This window comes from Prorops nasuta, unplaced genomic scaffold, assembly GCF_024137725.1.
Source record: "Prorops nasuta isolate Cenicafe-Biocafe unplaced genomic scaffold, Cenicafe_Pnas_1.2 PNAS00018, whole genome shotgun sequence".
Classification (NCBI taxonomy): Eukaryota; Metazoa; Arthropoda; class Insecta; order Hymenoptera; family Bethylidae; genus Prorops; species Prorops nasuta.
The window spans coordinates 5,308,338-5,329,650 of NW_027116815.1; the positions used below are offsets into that span (position 1 = coordinate 5,308,338).

General features: G+C 38.8%; 2 protein-coding genes across 10 annotated transcripts; one reads left to right on the forward strand and one right to left on the reverse strand.

Moving 5' to 3' along the window:
• The first annotated feature begins 489 nt into the window (after positions 1–489).
• On the forward strand, positions 490–6,723 carry LOC136780096 (uncharacterized). Its single transcript, XM_066738199.1, has 3 exons — positions 490–977; positions 5,970–6,144; positions 6,254–6,723. The coding sequence occupies exons 1-3, from the start codon at positions 870–872 to the stop codon at positions 6,319–6,321; spliced, it is 351 nt and encodes a 116-aa protein (XP_066594296.1). The 5' UTR covers positions 490–869; the 3' UTR covers positions 6,322–6,723.
• LOC136780093 (embryonic polarity protein dorsal-like) lies at positions 6,664–21,285 on the reverse strand. Of its 9 annotated transcripts, XM_066738195.1 has the most exons (12): positions 19,647–20,701; positions 18,839–18,938; positions 17,499–17,722; positions 17,181–17,424; positions 16,977–17,120; positions 16,701–16,891; positions 16,481–16,619; positions 13,833–13,925; positions 12,016–12,169; positions 11,672–11,937; positions 11,440–11,588; positions 6,664–11,365 (listed from the first exon to the last, which is right to left on the reverse strand). In XM_066738195.1, the coding sequence occupies exons 2-12, from the start codon at positions 18,870–18,872 to the stop codon at positions 11,216–11,218; spliced, it is 1,788 nt and encodes a 595-aa protein (XP_066594292.1). In that variant the 5' UTR covers positions 18,873–18,938; positions 19,647–20,701; the 3' UTR covers positions 6,664–11,215. The 9 variants fall into 9 exon arrangements, 8 of the variants coding, with proteins under 8 accessions (XP_066594292.1, XP_066594285.1, XP_066594290.1 ...); XR_010823714.1 differs by lacking the exons at positions 6,664–11,365; positions 11,440–11,588; positions 11,672–11,937 and having other exon boundaries at positions 12,115–12,169; positions 13,833–16,619; positions 19,647–20,704; XM_066738188.1 differs by lacking the exons at positions 6,664–11,365; positions 11,440–11,588; positions 11,672–11,937; positions 12,016–12,169 and having other exon boundaries at positions 13,786–16,619; positions 19,647–19,947; positions 20,038–20,704.
• Positions 21,286–21,313: the final 28 nt, after the last annotated feature.

A 21,313-nucleotide genomic window follows, 5' to 3' on the forward strand; every position in this document is an offset into this window, starting at 1 on the left:
CTATAGATTATTAACACGTTACCAATCTACCCGTCAAGCTCTGAAAGAAAAGCTGCTTCAATAATTCATTGAAGTAACCAAATTTGTTAAAAGCAAAGTTATTGTAATGAGCAGAGCAAAATGACGTAAAGATATTTATCGATCTTCCCGACGAGACGTCGTTTTCGAATGTCGAAAGATTCGCAGCGCCAAAGCTTATTTGAATCCAACAACATAGCCTCGAAGCAGATGTCCAACACGGGCTACGAACTCTCGAACCCCTCGTCCTCGCCAGGATTGAATTTTATTTATAAAACGGGACCCAGCCTTAACGTCAAAAGTCTGATGAAAATTCCTGAAAAAATATTTCTTATCAAAGAATGTGAATCGTAGAGTAGTGGAAGGAAGATAGTAGGTGAATGGATTGGACCAATCAGCGGTTTATCGAGTTCCAAAGCCGCGCCATCTTCATTTTTGAACAAAGCCAGGTTGGTCGTGCCAGGAGTGAGTCGGGATCGGGTAGTAGTCTTCGAATCGCGCTACTCGCGCCACACTCGTCAGTTGTCGGGACTCTTCGGTCCTGATTGGTCTCGTCTCTTTCTTTCGCTCGCCCTTCTCTCTATCTCTCTCTGTTCCTCTTACTTTTATCCCCTCTTTTTCTTCCCCCCTCCGTTGCTTGATCGCCTGACGACGCTGCTCTCTCGTTCGGTTCGGGCATTTCGCCGGAAACCGACGCCGCGCGAGCATCTAACGAGAGTGTTTCATACGTGTATTATTCGTCGTTCCCGGATTTTCCATACCACGCACGCCAGTTATTCTTTCTCTCCCCCTTTTTCTCTTTCTATATTATATATATATACACAGTTTCGTTATAAATTATTAAAGAAGCCATGAGTACCAAGGAGAACAACGAAGTAGCAGTGGAGAAGGTGACGGAAAACGACAAGGGATCCGCAGACGCAAAGTGTGAGATCAAAGGAATCAAGAGGCCGGCCGAGGTGAGTCTTTCTATCTATATATACACACATATATATATATATTTTCCCGTCCTTCTTTCGCTAAATCCATCGTCATTGCAACAGAAATTTTTTACTTTTTACGCGCCAATGGCTCCGCGGATAATGCCGGTTTCGCGCGCCAAGCTTTTCACTGTAGCTTCGTGCTATTCACGCGTGGCTCTTTTTCTCAAGAAGACGATATGCACGCATTCTCCCACGATTTTTATGAGATTTTCCTTGCGGCGTCTCTCCATCTCCCTCTCTCTGTCGTTCCCCTATCATCACGGAGAGGCGCGCGCGGCTATCGTCGTGTCGATGTTGAAATATTAACGCGAAGTTTGGCGTTGATTCGCGCGATTTGAAGTTCTTTCCAATGAATTTGGCCGCTTGGCGGCGGTGATCGAGAGGGAGCCGATCGGCGGCCTGGCCGACATGTGAGCGAAATGCCGGCCGGCGTCTACCGACAAAACTGCCCGAAGCTTTTTGCCGTGCCGCGGATTCTCTCGCTACGACGGTAAAAGCGTCGTGAACCGGCCGGTAGGAGAAATCGCATTGGAAAACGCTCGGGGCACGCTCTGCTTGACGAGTTTCCACCAAGGGACGCCATTGCATCGCGTGGCTGCCACGAGCTGACGGTTTGGTTGATCACCCCTGCCGGCACAATGCCGTCTATAATTACCGATCTGGATATTCGCCTTAATGAAAACAACCAGTGACCCAACGCGATAATCTCGATGATTCTCTCCCCTCCTCTTCCCCCCTCCTTTCCCTCTGAGTTCTCGCGTAGTACTATGTGTCACGTAGGTGAGAAGGACGAAAAAAAGTACGCACGACAATATTATTGGTAGCGACCATGTGCTCTTGGGGGGAAAAATAGGATTCCGACCTCTCCGGCTTGGCTTGGCTTGCCTGCGTCCATTGGTGCTTTTGGACGACGCGCAGTCGAGCATCCAAGCCGGCCATAATCTCTCGTCCAAAGTAACGCCATCTTTCTCTGTATAGTGACCTCCGCGTGTTTTTCTGGAGGGGAAAATCAGCGTGTCCCGCGCATTTTTCCAAGTGCCGCCACTAATGCCATGATCGTTCGTTGAAAAGTCTCCATTATGGCGCCCGAAACGAAGCTCGCGTTCATGCGTTATCTCTCCTTTTTCTCTTTCTCTCTCCCCCCACTTCCCTCTTCTTACTCAGAGCCCCCTCCTACATTGTACTATTTATCGTCGTTCCTCGTCCTCGTCTCTCTCTCTCTCTCTCTCTTTTTAATAATTGATCGATAACTCTCAGTAAGAGGGTTAATCGGAGCGATCGATAGGGAAAAAGCATATCCATTCGAGGTCGATGCGTTGTCCTAAAATTGTTTGTTGGTCTCTTCGTGCATAAACACCAAGCCGATGGCTTCTTCCACTCCTCCGCCCCCACCCCCTTTTACTCGCTCCGTCTCGTTTGCACAATGCCGGCCGCTTTACGGGGAAGCCTCTCTCTCTCTCTCGCTCTTTTCGTCATTTCCCCCACCCTTCGCGCCCTTCTTTTTGAAGAGCCCCACGCACGAGGCGGCAGCACCGGGCATTATACACCTCGAGCCCTCTCCTTTCTTCCTTCGCTATGTTCCTCGCCTCGTGCGCCGCGCGCTTTGCTTTTACGAACCTTCGAGAAAACATCGGCGCCGATTTTTCCGTCTCGGATCCGTCGTCTTTCGGAGACGCCTCTTTGGACGGTCACATATTTTTAGATGTAGCGATCCAACCATCCCTACTTTCCCCCCTCCCCCACTCTCTCTCTCTCTCTCTCTCTCTCTCTCTCTCTCTCTCTCTCTCTCTCTCTCTCTCTCTCTCTCTCTCTCTCTCTCTCTCTCTCTCTCTCTGTCTTTACTCCCGCCCTCATTTCTTTCTCTCTTCCGTTCCGTCATTTCCTTTACTTTTCCCCCGGTTCTACCTCATTCCCCGCATATATACGATTTCCTGTTAACGTATTAGTGTCCTTTTTGTGGAAAATATTTCCGTGGCGGGGTTATCGGAAGGCGTTTTCGCGCAGTAGCAGTTGGAAGTCACGTGGATACATCACGTCACACGTTTTACTTTGATAGATACAGGTTAACGCATCCCTAACACGACTCTGCTTCCTCGTTCGCAGTTATATACGTGTGCTTCGACCGGCACGCAGGATCTTATTTACAAATATTGCTATAGTTTTCTCAGAAAAATATCCTTTAGCTAAAACTCTTATCGCATCCCAGTTTAGCCACAAAAAATCCTGAATTACAAGCTTCGTTTTCTCAGTTGTGTTTAGCACTCCTATTTTATCTTGCTCAATGCATTATAGCGTTAACAACCAACTGGGATGACGCAAACACGTGTTTACGCAAAAATCGTGAATTCCAATGCATGTGAAATTATTTAGAGTAACAGTATCATGATAGATTGCCGCTCTCGTTGTTTGATAATGAAAACGTTTCAGCGATTAGATGGTGGGATAAGGGGAGTTTTTCGGATTGCCAGTTTCTGAGAGAATTGGCCACTTGGCGTTCTCATTTCCTGCCTCAGTTGAGCTTGGATGAAAGGCGGGAACGACGGTAGGAGTTCTTCCAGGTTGACCGAGTGGCGAGTAGATGAATTTTCACGCTCGAAAATAAACGACTCTCGCCTCTACTAAGAATGAATTACCTTATTATAACCCCTAATTGCTACCCACTGATTAATTTTCACTCCTATTACACTATTTTTGACAAGCTGTCCTTTTGAGTCCAGTTTATAATACATCGATGAGAACAGTAATACAGTAGCTTCTGGAGTACATTAGGATATTCGCGGGTTGCGATAAAATCGATAAGCGATTTCCTACGCGAGTTATGTAAGCTTTGCCGTTCGCTACTTACTGGAGTAGATTAATTTTATTAAATCGAAGGAGTGAGAGCGAAAATGCTGTAACTCGGATATCGTAGATGGAATGAAAATCTTGTTATGTTTATGGCGGAAGTGTAGAGTAGAGCTAGAGTAGTGAATGAGCGAGCGAGAGAGAAAGAGTGTGTAGAGAATGGAATAGAGTAATTTTACTGTAAGAGGGACAGCGCCTGGGTTGTAAACGGTGGGTTATCTGGAAAGACCCCGTGTGATTGGGACTGAGCGTTGATAGGTAATCGTGTTGGGATAAGAAGTCTGTGTCTATTCATTCCAAACTATACCGTTCATTATTAATCTTCGGGAGCAGCATACCTACGGCCTTTCGTAGAAAAATTCCTTCTTAGAATATTTACCTGATCGAGCTTCTATACATTTATCCTATTCGCTTCAATACCAATTTAACGAGTGCCAAGAATGTATTTTGTAGGTTAGGGCAATTGTTACATGTACCCACTCGTCCATGTCTAATCCCTCTTATTACTCATCCGCCCTGTTCTTCCGAACGGTAAACGAACCTTCATAAACTTCTCTACACTGTCATAAATTTTCGTCAACACTCCAGTTCATTCTTTTCTCGTTTTCTCGAAGCATCGATTTGCATGAATCATAGCCTCTCTCTGTAGCGCAAAATGTTGGAACAGAGAATTCGTAACCGTTCCTTTCCTAAAGCGTTTCAAGATTAGTTTTATTATGCCGAGGTATTTTTTCAGCAAGTTTTAATTAAAATGGAAAAGTTAGATAAGTCATAGTGAGGTACGCGTGCGCGCAGGCGGGAACCGGCGGCACGCTTGCTCCGCTATTCGTTTCACCTGAAAGTTCGAAGAGTGCGCTCTCGTGCCGTTTGTTTTCCGCTCGAGTACCAATAGCGGAGCCGAGATCCCCACTACTGTAGCCAAGAACGCTCCCTTATTGGTCGATGCTCCTCTTCCACCGGTGTCCTCTTTCCACCGGCGTATATACACGCTATAGCCGCGCTGCCACTTCTACGCTACGTTTTGTTGTCCCCTTGCCTTCCACTTCTGTATTCTCTTACGCTTACGCCATCCAAATCCACCATGATTGTCCCCAACGAACCGCGGCGATTCTCTAAGAATCAACGCCAATCTAACCTCACTTTTTCCACGCGTCGGGCTGCGAGCTTATTCTCCTTGCTGCACTCGCAAATCGATGAATGCTCGATAATTCTCGAAAGAGACAAATCGAGCAGCTTGATTCGCGCATGTATTTTCCTACCGGTCAACTTGTAAAATCAATAAAGTCATTACTCGTTCCATATCCACTCGCTAATGCGTACTTTCCACTACGGAGTGGATCAAGGGCAACAATCACTATATATCAGTGTGAAAAGTCGCTTGAAAATTTCATGCAACAAGGGGCGATGTATGAATTATTTCGCTTGTTTTATGAATATGACCATTCTATGAAAAAGAACTGGGGTTTTTACACGTTGGGAGAATATGCTCGGCGTGCTGGCAAAGAAACCCCGTTTGAATCGTTCGATATTGCTTGGTTTCTCGCGGTGGAACGGGGGAGGAGGTTATTTTTTAACGTCGTTTTCTCTGCCCTCCTATCAATCCTATTTCGACGTATTCGAGGTGGGAGTGAAAAGTTCCCGGCCGGCTTAGTTGGTCCGTCCGTCTCTTTTGGGCATTTTGGCGGGAAAGGGAAATTTCCCCTCCTTCGCCCTCTCTTCTACCCCCACTATGCCACGTCTTCGGCATCGTTTCTCCGTCACTCGGGTGATATATCTTTTATATCCTCCTTTGCTCTTTCGTTCCCTTCTCCTCCGTACTCATCCGGCTTGGGCGCATACGTGTGTATATATGTCCCTGCTTTTTCCCACCACGAAAAGCAAGGCTTCGTACGCTTTCGCCAGAGAGACGCGCAAAATATACTATTTATCGCGCATGCTTCAGTTTATATAGTACACAAGGATTGATTCCACGGAACTTGTTGAGCGTTTAACTATGCCACCTACCTTGAATAGCCGGTGCAATTCCCCGAGGGGGGGGGGGGGGGAGAAAGAGGAGGAGAGGGAGCGTGTATTTGCATGAATTCCATATTATATAATAATACTAATTGAAAATGGTGTTTGCAGGACAAGACCGATGACGTAAAGAAACAGAAAAAAGAGGAGAATGGAGACGGCGAGGTAGAGGAGGACGATGTCGAAGAGGAGATTGAAGGCGAGGAAGAGGAAGTTGATGGTGACGGAGATGAGGACGACGAGGAGGACGAGGTAGAAGGTGAAGAGGACTTGGACGAAGGTGAAGGTAAGAAATCGATATTGATTCTTTCAACGTTTTAACGTTTCTGGTACGATCGTATTGTCCGATTGTGCGAATTGTACACGATTAAAATATATCTTCCGTTTGATTGTAGACGAGGAAGAGGATGACGCGGATGGCGAAGTGGGAGGAGAGGTGGAAGACGACGAGGAGGACGTATAATGAAAAGGGGGAGAGAAGTATGTATGTAAGAAGGGAGGTAGACACATGGCATTATCGTCGGATCTTCGACAGTCTTCTCAGCAAACACTTACTCTCATATTGAGTGGTTGGTAGCAATGTTGATGCTCATCGTGTCCCATCCATGTCGCTGGAAAACCTCCCAACCTACGAACGAGTAAAATTGCCACCTCGCCGGAATTGCGGCGGATTGACGCACGATATAGGCGCAGCCGCGCAGCTTCCCTGTCCTTGGCTCGTCGCAATTCTGGCCAACCCCATCTCTAGCCATCACCAAATGCTGCTGGGTCGTTTTCTATGACAACGATATATTCGTCTTGCGGCTATATATATATATATATATATATATATATATATATATATGTATATGTATATGTATACATACATATTTGCCATTACCACCAGATATAGATATCCTATTCTCGAAACACAACAAATACACAGACACAACACTATTCTCCTTCAAAAAAAAAACCTTATTAATTATCGTCTAAGCGTATAATCGATGTTTTCCGCCACCTCCACAAGACGAATCTGTCGTTCTCCATCCGAACAACCTGCTAATCGGTATTTGCCGTCATCTGGCTTTCTTCGCGGGACAGTTTTATAACGAAAACTTATTTAAGATATAAAAAAAGCTCTATTGTATTTAAATAGTGTAAAATGAACATTTGTGGGTGATGATTTTTTTACATTTGAAATCAAATTTATGTTTCTAGTTTGACGAATGTCTCTCACCTTGTGCGCGTGATTGAGTTCTTAGTTTTTTCAGAGCCGACGTTTTGTGTAATAGAGAGTGTCTTCACGGGAGTGCGAGCTAACAACTTACAAAATTTTACTCTTTTCTTTGTTGCATCTTTCTTTCTTCCCTTCGAGCGTTTGATGAACATTTTTGAAGAAAAATAATTTACAGAGAGGAAATTAGCGTCAAATGAGAATAGGGGAACGGGCTTGGCTGGCCCAATTAAAAAATTCTTAATTAGAATCACTCTTGGACGCATCGTCGCGCTCTCGGTCGCCGTTGAGACAGGAATTTAAGATTGATTAGTGCAACCCTCGCGCCGGGTAGTGTGGATGAGTAATGTGTGACTTTAACATTGCATAATAATTATACATAGCATGTATAAAGTTATGAACTAAGAAACATTTTATTATTAACGATAATATTATGTAACGTAACGTAATGCGGAATGGTTGTTACACTTTAGACTTGGGCATAGGGTAGGGAGAGAATTGGAATTTTACTAGCCGAGCAAAAGCGCTGCGGGATAACTGCTCCAACAATAACATCAGCACCACCACTACATTATGTCATCTCTGTCATTACCGTTACTACTACGACTATTCCAATTTAGAAATTATAAACTTGATTATATACGAGTCTGACTTAACGTGACGATTTTTCTCAATGAAAAAAAACATAAATTTATGTCAATTTCGTCCAAGCTGACTACAAGAATTGATATATTTCATACAATTAAATTCTCTCATTGGGACAGATCGGGAAATCGATCGATTAAACTCGTAATTGTGTGCGCTTTTTCAATCAATTGTCAAAGTAGAATTTCTACGTGCGTAATGGGCGCATTAACTATGTGTAAACTGCTATGTGACATTTATTATTATTATTATTATATTATATTATTATATCAATACATTAATTATTGAGCGAATTACTTTTTATCGTATGTATGTGCATTCGTGCAGTAGGCAAATCGACTCTCCCTATTCGAATGTTCTCAATTGTGCGTAATTCAGTTCTTAGTCCATGTAGTATGTCTTTATTTCGATTCACCGCTGTGAATCGTCGGTAACAACGACTGCTTCGACCGTTGCGGAGTGAGCGACGATTAAAACAGCTATTATTCTTTTTCCAAGATCATATCCGTTATTACTCAGCGGCGATGGTATATAGTAAACTTTTCGTAACCATGAATCGAGGTATTGAATGAAAGAGAAAGACACCTCAAGCTAATTATATTTTCTCCCGCGAGAATTCTCGATACAAGAGAACGTTTGTCTCTTTTCCTTTCGTATCCTCGTCATTTATTATTTATCCTTCCGCGGGTTTTTCTTGAAAAAAGTTGAAAAAAGGCATCTGGTGCTCCCGAGGTGCTGTGGTCGAGTAAGTCGTTGATATCGATGGGTCTTGGCAATCACTTATTCTAGGAGATTAAATAGGCAGAAAGGGTGAAGAGACATTGCGGTTACGATACTATTGTACCATAGCTGCATAATAATTAAATAAAGGTAATGATAATTTGAATGCGAGACGATGTCCCACGTTTTAATGTACAAATATTTTCGAATGAGATAGTTAAATAAAACACAGTTAGATATCGGAGTGAAAATGATTGGTTCACGTATGATGTGTAATAGATGGACTTGATTCCGGAGATGCCCGAAGGCTCTAAGGTGCGAAAAACCGTTCTTCTTTTTTTCTCATTTTTAACCAGATTATGTGTATTTAATTGTCAAGTGATTGAGATGCAAACGACTTCTTAGCGATGTTGCAGTCTCAGCCTCACGACGACACCCAGCAATATGGAACTATATGTATATCCGGATGCTCCGAAAATGATTATTATTATTGCAAAAATAGAGGTCAAGGGAATACGGGAATGCATTGACCACGCAAGATAAGTACGTAGATGAGCTACCATCAGCAACCACCCATGTATCATCGGAAATCTCCGATACTCCATGATTTTATATACAACCTGCTGCTGTGTTTATAACACAGGTTCGCTTCAAGATAGTACTTTGACGGGTGCGACTGGCAATGAACTATCTTAAAGTACAGGTGCCTAAGCAAAATTAAGTACTTTAGTCTATTATACATACATGATGAGAATAGGTCCTCCTTATTTAATTATATTATCGTATAAACCAACCCAGAACTACGTTTCCCTCCACTCTGGGTGATCTATTACAGATTCTACAGAAATATTGATTTTCCGTTCAGTAAATTCGAGTTTGCAATGGCGTTTACAGTACTACTCGTTTATTCGACGCGATTCTTTCTAAGCGAACTGCGTTTGCTACTAACAGGCTTCACAATCAGCCTAATATCGCTTGGATATTGTGAGAAAAACAAATGCTATTATATATCACCCTTATACGTTTGTTAGGTAGGCGGAAAATAAGGGAAAAATAATTTGTATGTGACACTAAAGTCACCAAATGTTTTATTCCTCCGCAGATCACGTACACAAATATACCCAGATTTATTAAACATAAAACACAAGATACTAGGCTAAGAATTTGGCTCATGTGTTTCATATGTCCTTGATTCAAGCTACTTTTTGTACAGGATACTATACTTAATGTCGCGTTACACTTTTTTTTTTTTTAGAAATTCGTGCTACACCGAATCTACAGATTATATCTCTACTCATTCCATCAAAATTGAAACTCTCATTGTATTTTTAGGTAAATACATTTTGGAAAACAATAAGACTAGTTTTTATTTCTTTTCTCTGTCAGCTTATTGCTCTGTTATTACTACCCACATCTGATTGTTAGAAAAAACAATTGCTTGTATATATACGTAAAATATATCATTGATTTGAGGTATATGCTAAATACTGCTAAGAAAAGAGGTTGTGTAAAATTTAAATTTACAAAAGAAAAAATCAGAAATTACGCCTTCGTAAGTTTCAATGATTAAAATAACTCTTTCCTTTATTCGACTGTATTGGATTCGTTGAAACTTGGCACAGTTTACATTAATTACAAGAGTATTACAAATGTGCGTTTAACAATAAAAACTGTACAGAGTAATACACCCCATGCAAGATTTGTCTTGCTCCTTAATGAAGTATAAAAAATCGAAAAACTAAAAGCTGTTTTTAAAAAATATTTTTTAATTTCATGCACGACCATGATTGAGAGTATACGTACAATTACATTGTTTACAGGAGTATTATAAGTGTGCATTTAACAATAAAAAATATAAAAACTATACATAACAACACGTGTGGCTTGTATCACCAGGTACCACACTACACTTAAGATAGTATCTTAATTAAAAGGATGAAAAAATAAAAATGATTGAATTTTCATGCAGAATCCAATACTCAATAAAAATTAACTTATTTTTGTGATGTTTCATAAATCTCATAGTGTGCGTATCATTGCAATATTTGCTGAAATGATAAAATTTAACGTCAGGTAATAATTCGTATCCTTTAGAGAGACACGTCAATATGCGAGTATTATCTAAAAGCTATGGTGCGAATTTCATAATGTCTTTTAAGTGAAATTATGTATACGTGTAAATATATAAAATATATGACACTAAAATATCTATTTCTTATTTAAACAATGAAATACTTGGACGGAACGAATCCTCTACTTTTCCAGGCCAAATATACGTATATGACTATATGTACAAACATATCCGACCAAAAAAGCAATTTAAAATGTGCAATTATGAGGAATCTTACTCTTTATAATTCATATTATATATACGGTATCATGCTTATCTGCATTTTTATTGATCACAGCTGCGGTATTTCAAGTTTTTCAATTGCGTAAGCTAATCGAATAAACTTCAGATGTTAATGAAATCTCGTGTTGCACGGTAAGAGTAATCCAACGCCCGGAATACGTCGAGATATATATAAAGATATATCAAAACGTTGGCTGTTGGATCATGAATATTGACTCTTGTAATATAGCAACAAGGCTTTTGTGACAATTACAATTTAGCAATAACATTTTTGTGACTCGTGAATTAGCAAAAAAACTTGTTGATTGTCATACGATTGCTATTATAGAACTGATTGTGTTTTAAACCAGTTATTGAGCATTTTTAAAACATCGCTATTATGCTTTCGCAGAATATCCATTATTGTCATTGATCTCTTCCTTTCTAGCTTCCTTCTTGCAACGATCTGAGGAGATCGTTCAAACTACTTAAATCTTGAGCTGTATTGTCCGATAATCCCATAAAGTTATTGGAATTATTTATATTTCCAGCTGGCACTGATACTTGGCCAGCGACGAAACCATCAAACTCTGTCTAGATTGAAATAGCAAACAACATTTAAATATTATCACATATTTAAATCTATTCAAGAAAAAAAAATGTATTACCTTATCCGTGAGGGAAAGACCACTCGATAGATTTTCGGAAAGTTCTGTGTCAAACATTGCCAGTTCAGCTGAATCCAACTGATTCAGATCAAAGTGATCCTGTTGGTTATCCAGGTCCATTATGTTGGATGGTCCTGCATCCACATCAACTAGAGTTCAAAAAAAGAACATTAACTAAAGAGTCTGTAAAAAAAACAATTAATAGGTTAATTTAATTATATTCTTATGAAACCTTTTATAACGAGTGGTGTCGGGCTGTTTCCAGATGTTACACTACTCGAACCTATAGGTTCTGGAGTTGTTGGGTTTGAAATCACTGGTTCATGCTGTACCTTAATTAAAGGTACTAGTTTTGTTTCCTGCAACTCCTTCAGGAAGGGAAACGGTGCTGCAGGCTCCAATTGTGGTGGCAGATACTGTGGAGACAGCTCCTGGCTCATTGGAGATAAACTGAAAGAATCCTTTGGAGATAGTCTGCGTCGTGGAGATGCTATAGGCCTAAATAATTTTATTTTTTGGTTGAAATGTTTTTTATTCTATATTTATTTATTATTTTTATAAGTAAGTTAAATATACCTTAGGCTGTATTTACCAGCTTGGGATTGAGGTGACGAGGCTCCCCCTTGATAAGGTGAATAACCGGAGCAACTTGGCACTGGACTAGAATAAGGAGAACTCGCTACTGATTCTGGCTGTTGTATATTGTATAGATGAGGTGGAAACGTTGCACCTATAAGTTATTGCTTTTAATAAAAAATTATTTAATCTGGTCCAGTGATAGCCAACAAAATGTTTTATTTTAATGCTGTTAATAATGCTGCTGAAAATCGTTATTATACCATTGGTTAAAGTGACACAATAATTGGAATGCAGGAAATGGGTGGCAACATTAGGGAATCAACTAAATAGAATAAACACATAACAAGTTATTAGTAATTATATGTACTATTACTATCATTAATACTATACAGAACGAAGCTGTTAATAGCTCAACATGCAGATTTATATATTTTCACTTCAACATATTTCAACACATGTGAATAAAGCTCTACATACTCTAAGTACGTAACTTTTAGATTTAAAATTGTTAACATATTAAACACTCATACCTGAATTTCCTACATCCCTGTGAATATATCTGTTACAAACTATATAGGTATGGCAAGTAAATAAAACAGTTCTTTGTATCACCAAGTGATCATACATGTAAATAGATATATTATGCATTAATCGTATATACAATATGTAAATATAGTCAGATGATTCTCTTTGAAAAGCACTTTGTAAAAATTGTACCATACAAATATTGCACATCAATTGACTTCATTAAAATAAAATTGCCACGCCAAAGTGTATTCAAGTAGCAGCTTCATTTAATTAGAGCAGAGCGCTTTTTTATAAAAAAAAATTGAGCTTCGACAGGACCCCTTCAGCTATACCCTTATTGTCTCTAAAAATGAGAACTTTCTACTTTTAAATACTTTCCCTAGGCAGCTATATTTATTTCTTATTTATTTAATTTCTTTTTCCACTAACATTTTCATATTCGAAAATGTACAAGACCACTGCTAACTGATTGCTTAAATACAGGTTTTTGAAAATTTAATATAAAATGTTTTTAAAAAAGTACAAAATAAAAATCCTTGTTACGTGAAAATATATATGTATATGTATATATAATACACCTTATTACAATGGATTTTCTAAGTCGTGAATATCTCCCTTTGCATTGTAAAAATAAAAAGAAGTATTATATTTTTTAATTTAAAACTTATTTCATTGTTATAATTATTATTTCTCGAGTATCATTTTTACAATGCAAAAGAAAGTGTATAATAATGCTGGTTAGTCAATGATGAAGTTGCTGATAATTATTTAAATATTGACTTCTCAGAAAAAGGATAAGTTTTTATTGTAAAAGTGCCGAATTCAATCACGGCTTGTTTAACGTTTTAAGTTTGCATAAATTTAACAATTTACTATTATTGATTTTACAACAATCAATGAATCTTAAAAAGGAAAAAGAGAAAGTTCTAAAAAATTTAATGATTGGTTTAAAGAATCATCGTGTTTTTTTAATTAATGTACAAATATAATATGCTTGTAGAAACATATTGTTAACTTAGCCCTTTGTACAATGCACGGAGAAGATCAATACGAAATTAGTTGTACAGTTTTAAGAAAGATATAGCAATATTGCTGCCAAAAATATCCCTAAAGGATTTATTATCAGACAGTACAAAAAACATTATTCCAGAACAGCATAATATCTGACAATTTTAAAAACATGACTTCCCGAACAGTATCAGGCATATCCCAAATGATAATGTACAAATGACCATTCCCCGGATAAGCTGAAGAACCTTTTTTGTAAATTGCATGAAAGTACTCACGCTTTTCTGCTTCTTTCTGAACATGTCTCAAGACTAGAGCATTTGGGCTGTTATTAAACTTTTGCCTCTTTCGCCTTAACGTATCAGGATCATCTACAAGTGGTTGTATATTAATAACCGTTCAGCATCGAATAAAAAGGATTTGCTTTTTCCGTAATTTCCTTGTCACCCTTTCTTAATTCGAACAAGCGTTATAGATCGAAGAAACAATAAAATCCTTTAACTACAAGCATGTAAAAATTAGACAAGCAATAAATATCACGTAAGTGTGTATAATTATGTAAAAGTTTAAACAAGTTCTAAGTGATTTTTGTAACAAATCTTTAAACTATTCTAAGACTAGGATTGATATCCTGCAAAATCTGGAATAAACATACAAAACTTAACAAATCCAACTAAATTCTAAAGCAATGCAATGTATATATATATATATATATATATATATAATAAGTATCGAATATTTGACTAGATAATACGGTAAAAATGTAAAATGTAGAAAGATAAAACTTGACTAGAATCAGGTTTCTCATTGAACGCTATTCAACAAACGGCATTTCTTCACGTTGCTAGAAAGTTTATCATATCGCTCATAAAATTTCCATATTGGATATAATGATGTTCAAGAGCCACAAAGTTGAGAGTAAAAATGCCTCTGATAGCGTCCACCGCTCTTTTTTCAAAAATTTATAAAGTACTCTACAAAAGTTATTCGGTAAAAATTCTTCAAAACAACGTATACAAATTACAGTATCAAGGCAAAGATCAAAGCAAAAGGCTAGATCGTTTCCCCCCTTGAATTGATTGTAACAAGAGGACATTGCGTCGAATTCCGAGTCAAAACACGCGGAATCACCAATGATGGTTGTTCTTTTTTCACAAATATTTAAAGGCAAAACTGGGATCTACTCTTGAAAATGGAACCATAAAATCGCACGTGCGTCTTGGAGGTCATTGTTTGAAACATTGAGCTCAGTACTGAGAGAGTTGAACGTTCCACGTGTCAAGCAAGCTATGCTTAATAGCTTTTTGTTATATAAAAATCCCTTAAAAACGATGTAATACAAATTACAACTGTATCATAGTAAAATATCAAAACAAGAGACTAGATTATTGCTTTCCTTCCATAAGGATTTTTCCTCCCTCAACGGGACTATAATAAAAGGACATTTCATCAAACTCCGAAGCTGTGGCACGTGGGGCCATTGAGGTGTATAGGGCATAATGCTCCGCCTCCGTTAAATCCAGCCCGTAATTCGGATTCTCGTCATCCTCCAAACTGAAAGACTTAACACTCGTGACACTTGCCATGCTAGGTCTCGCCAATTGCGATGGGGAAATCTCCAAGGAATCTTGTTTCATAAATGAAGGAGTACTATCTCCACTATTCAATGAAAAATTACTATCTCCATGAATCGTTTGTATATGAATCTTATCTTTTTTACTCTTCTTGGCGAACAATTTTGAGAATAAATTCTGTTTGGAGAATTTTGGTAGTGTCCCGGGCAGAGATGGTAGATTTTTATTCGGAGCTACAGAGTAGGTTTCTGCTTGGACGTTAGAAGAGTTTGGACGTGGGAGGATAGGCATCGATGGCATTTTTCGAATTCTTTTTGGAGGAAGTGGAGGCAATCTTTCCTCGAGGTCTAGAGCCATCACTTCCCTTTTAGCTGGTAGCGGTGGTGGAATTACAGGAACGTTTCTCTCTTCCCTATCATCAGGAACACACACGTCCTCATATTTCCTATCGTCTACAGGTACATCTAATAATTCTATAGGGTTTTTCATTGCCATTTGCAGACTTGTGTAAGTCCGATTGTCGCAGGCGTCCACGTCCATCGGAAGTCCATTTGCATTTGGCTCCAAAACAGTTTGCAAGAGTTTCGTATGAGTGTCGGCATAAATCTGATCCAACTCGGCCACCTGAGATAATAATTCGTTCAAAGATTTTCCACCGTCGTCCAAGTCTTCGTTTTTCGGCTCCACTTCGTCGCTTTTCTCTTTCAAGCATTCCTGACCTTTCTGTACCCATTTGCCTATTTCGGAGTAGTCGAACCAATCAGTCCTATTTTTAGATTCTTCTAAGCTCCTTGCGATACATTCAACGTCATCGTTTCTTACGAGTGTCTTTGCCCCGCCATTTAACTGGTCGTCATTATCAAGCTTATTAGTACTCGTGAATACACCAATATAAGCTTTCTCACTGCAATCATTCGTAAATTCACTCGGATTGTTGTGAAATACCTCATTAGCATTATTTGCAAATTCGCCGTTCCGAGCTTCCCCGTTATCGCCAATTTTTAATTCGTTCCTCGATATTTCGACGATCTCATTGTTTTGGTGATCCAAATTAGCATTATTCATGGATGGATCCATGCTTTGCAATCTACCCTTGGTGAACATAGAATCGTTACCTAAATCCAGACTTTTCCTAACGTTGTACAAATCGTTTAATGCTCTTAAAGTGGACATTTTATTGTTTGACCTTCTAACATCAAAGTCGTTATTGTTAAAATCATCGATGTTTCGCGAGGGTCTCGAATTAGAGTTGGAGAAAAGAGCAGATTCCGTGGCGAGAATCTTATTGAAAGCGTTGTAATCCGTTTTCTTCCGGGCGAACGCTTTCCGCAATGACCAGAAAGCAGGCCTACCTGAACCTAATGGTAACATCTGAAACGGAAGTGCTTCACTTGTCGTCCCATCCGATGGCCTTCTTAGCTGGATAAAAACCTGGACTGGCTGCTCCACTTGCTGCTGATGATAACTCGGTGTCCTAAATGCGATTGCTGTCTATAAAATTTAATAAGAAGTTTACTTTATCCCATCGCTTTTTCAAATTGTTTCTGCTTATTATTTAATGAGCTGTATTACTTGTTTATGAACGTGAGTAGGCTGAAAATCCCCATAACCTTCCCAAAGTACTTGACCATCCTGCTCTTCGAAAAACTTTACTTGGATATCCTCTTTTGCTACTTTTTCACATAGTAGTATCATTTCTGTGCCACCTGCCACAGATGCACAACAGTGACTTAGCTTGCAAATTACCAGATCTGACATTGCCTCTGTAAATAAAATTATTAATTCAGATCAGAATATCTTCTACCCCATAAGAAACTATTTGTAATTGCTTGGAAACAAGTGAATTACTTTTATCAAAAATAGGATTTGATACAACTGGAGTCAAAGGCACATTGAATTTTCCTTTTTGGTTTCCTTCCACAAAAACTTGAAAGCATAGTCTCAAGGCATTCAAATCTATAGAGTTTGACTGTTTTTTATGCTCAAAGCCAGCTATAAAAAAAGTGATTGATTACTATTTAAATAACAGAGTTTTTGAAAAAAATTACATACTTCTGTAAGGATCAACTCGCATTTCTTCTCTTGCCTTCAATGCATCCTCAATATCCTTCTTTTTTACACATTGAATACCGAGATTGGCAAACGTACAAATCATATTGTCAGAGTTAAATTCTAATGTACAGACTCCTTGTTTACAGGCCTCTTTACCTACTAAATTATGAGGATGAGGTCTGTAAGGAGGATCTTTTGTGACACAAGAGACAACAGCCACTGCTCGACCTTTATACCCCACAACCTAATGAGTATTACAATTAGTGAAATAGTGATTAATGTTTACTGTCATATAAATAAATATATGGAAAAACATACTTTTATACTAGGATATGTTCGATTTTCAGGTGTACTGTTTACTCCTGGTATACTTCCAGCAGATCTTCCTTCACATTCGTAACGAAACCTGAGAGCCTTACCCGCTGGCTGTTCCACTATCTCCACATATGGGCGATGAGCTCTCTCCATGCTCATCTCCATTGCCTCCTGCCGAAGTTTTTGATTAACTTCGCTAAATCCAGGATCGGTCTGAATCACTTCAACTGCAACAAACAGTACACTCCAGGAAATTGTTTCGGTTACATTTCAGCTAGGTTCAGACTGTTATCTGACTAGTATCCTATACATAGTATACTATAGCACAAAGTTTTTAAACTTAAACTGTAGGTAGGGTCAATTCGACCAACTATAGAGACCGTGCACACCAACACAATGACAGTGAGATAAGAATGTATATTGGTGTATATGCATACTATCAGCGCAAACTATCGGTCAATTTTCACAGTTTTTCAGTGTAATTTGTTTATACATATACAGTTATAAATTGACACTTCGCTATCATTGTGTTGGTGTGCACGGTCTCTATAGGCTTAACTCCAAGTCCGGCTTAAGTTGGTATAGTCCGTCACATCGACTATACCAACTTCAGTCAGACTTGGAGTTAGGATCGAATTTATAAACCAAACTAAGCTCGAATCTCAGCGTAGCATTTTCTTAAGACGAAAATCGAGCTTAGCACTGTATTGAAGGTTAAAGTGAGACAATTGATCTTAGCTAAGACCGTGCTAAGCTTAAGTTTCATTTATAAATTTGAGTCTAAAATCTTACTTGGTCGAATTGATCCTTACAGCTGGAAATCGAATAGTGTGTGGTTCGGCTAGCTTCATTCTCTACTTCACAATGAGAACTGATATACTACACTATAGCTGAACCGCACACAAAACACTTTCCTACTGTGTATTACATTTCGGCGCACTATAGGATGCGTTCTGTTATTATACTGCAAGGAAGCTGCAAGTACCGTTACTCTATACTTTACGTAACACGACTTATAGAGTATCAGCACCTTAGCTTACTTGTTGTAATAATGGAACACAGCTATAGTGAGTTGGTTAAATTTGACAGCTATTATTCTGCTACGTGGGAAAAGTATTGTCCAAGTTGTTGAAATACTTGTTAAAAAGATAAAATATTACAAATTAATGGTGAAAATGGTACTTGTTATATTCATCACCACGAAAATTAATTTATTTTGGAGACTGAACGAAGGAAACATTATCAGATAAATATAAGGACCATAATAATAATTGCCTAGTGAATAAAAATGTGCTATATATCTATTATATATTCTTGTATATCTCCTTAATATTTCTACTTACTGACATCACTGATATTAATACTTCCGTCATCCATTTTTACTAATTTTCCATATTCTCAGTCATAATTAAGTCAACAATTGGTACGGAAAACATTTATAACCTAAAATAAAAGAACACAAAGAACATTAGTAGAATTAAAGTAAAGTACAAAATCAAGTTTATAATTTCATTTTTAATAAAGCAAGATCGTATCTTACAAAAACGGAAGCGTGTGATAATTTTCACCGACATTTATGTAAGATTTGACGAAGAGTATGGCTTAATGGAAGCAAGAGGAACGTCAAGAGTCGATGCAATTGTTTGATGATAAAAGGAAAAAATTTCAAACATTTTCATGTAAAGAGGTAAAAAGGAAATAAGTTAAGAATAAAAATATGAAAATTCAGATGTCGATTATTAAAATTTCGAAAAAATAATTTAGTAGATAAAATAAGATGAAAATAGGAAGCGTGGGTGAGGAATGCGTGAAATTTTATTAGGCGGGAAAGTTGGAGGGCAGCAAAAGTTCAATGTTTGGAAAAATGTGAAATTTCGCATAGAGAAAGGAGAAAAGAAGGAAGGGGGAAATAAAGTAAAAAAAAAAGAGTAAGTGAGAACCAGCCAGGTCAGGTCATGCAAGTAAGAGTCAAGTTGGGAAAGTAGTCCTAAGGGAGGAGCGGGTGCCGAGAGGGAAGATCGTAGGACTTGGGTGAGGTTGGGTAAGGAGTGAGGGGGATGCCACGCTGATCCAATCATTATTTTGGGAAAGCCTAGGCCTCGCGCGGCTATAATTAAACTATCGTAGGACAATGCGAACAGTGAAACTTGCCTGCAACGATCGCTCTTGCCCCAAGAATACACTTTTTCTGTTTTCTTTTCTTTTTCTCTCTTTTTACTTTAATTATTCGCCTCGAGATAAGCTTGATCGCGAATATCATCGACAAAGTGCAAAAAATTTGACAAGAACGTTTGTTTTGAGGTTAGAGATTTCGGAGCGGAGAAAAATCGCACTAAATACCTAAGTATCATATACCTCTCTCCTCTTCTCTTTAGTCACTTCTTATTCTCTCCCCTCCCTTTCTTTCTTCGCGGAGAGATTCGCAACGAACGAGGCTCTTTTCCAATCTCTCCTGTTCAATTTAAAATTGATCTCGATCGTGATCCACAATTAATCACAGATCGCTGAATATACCTCGACCATCTCAATCAACACTTCTTACATCCGGTTCGCGTAGTGTTCACGTCACTTTTCCTTTATTTTTTTGTTATTTCCAACTTATCGAACAAAGCATTAAAACGAGCGGAATTGCAATAAAAGCTTTGTACGACAGGCATCACATGATATTAATGCCTCAATTGTTAAGAAAAAATGCAGTTAAAAGAATTGTTGAGTGTTTGTAGAAAAATCGTTAAAATTGATGATTTTTCACAGCTACGATGTGTTTTTTAAACAGTCAATATTTTTTAGAGGGTTTACAATTTTGCGAGATGTAGATGCTAAGTTGTCGCAACGCGCGATGAGATACAATTGGATAAAACTATGATTGCGCTTGGCAGGAAAAGCTAAGTCGAGCGATCAGCAAGGAACTGAACAGCACAACACGAGTTTACGTGCACGCGACGGAGTCGCGAATAAGTTGCGCTTGCGGATCTCTTTGGCTTCGTCTACCTCCACATGCTTCAGTCACGCAAACATTCACGCGCTACTTTAGACACACTCAACAGCTACGAGCGATCATTGAAAATATTCACGAGCTACCACACACACAATTTCGACAACGCAATGCCCACGTGCTACTTTTAATACACGCGATCATCCACTTATACATGCATAGCTACGAAGGGTCATTAAAAATATTCAAGCTGCTCCTAACACAATAAGCAACGCGCGTACTAATAAACACACTCACATCTAACGAACGATCATTGAAATATTCACACGCGATACTAACACAACGATCTTTGAAAATGTACAAGCTTGAACGTAACCTCACTCGTCAACTACAGACGATCATTGAAAATATTCACGTACCACGAACACATTAATCTAGGAATACATGCAGAAATACGCGATCATTGAAAACACTGACACACAAAGAATACTGGTGTGACGAGCTTACACATATTTACACTGTTGTAATTGCGCACTAAGCGGCGCAGGAAAACAAGATACTCTTAGATAATTTTCTCGCGATAGCACGATGAGCGGATATCACGGTACTCGATAGAAAAAGTAATGAATGAGTTTGGGAAAGTACGTTTATATCGCAAGTGATAATTAAACAGTCGCAGCTGAGTCATGAGCTTGGAACAAACGATGAGAAAGTTTCGATTTCAAGAAGCTCCTAATGTTTTGGCCACCGAGCCAAAATACTCTTTCCCCGATTTTTTGCCATAGATTCTCCAAAACGATCGAAAACAAACCTCTGCTCAATAGAGTCAGACAGTTCTCTTTTCCATGAATTCATTGTATGTTTTCGTTTGTAATAAGAAGGC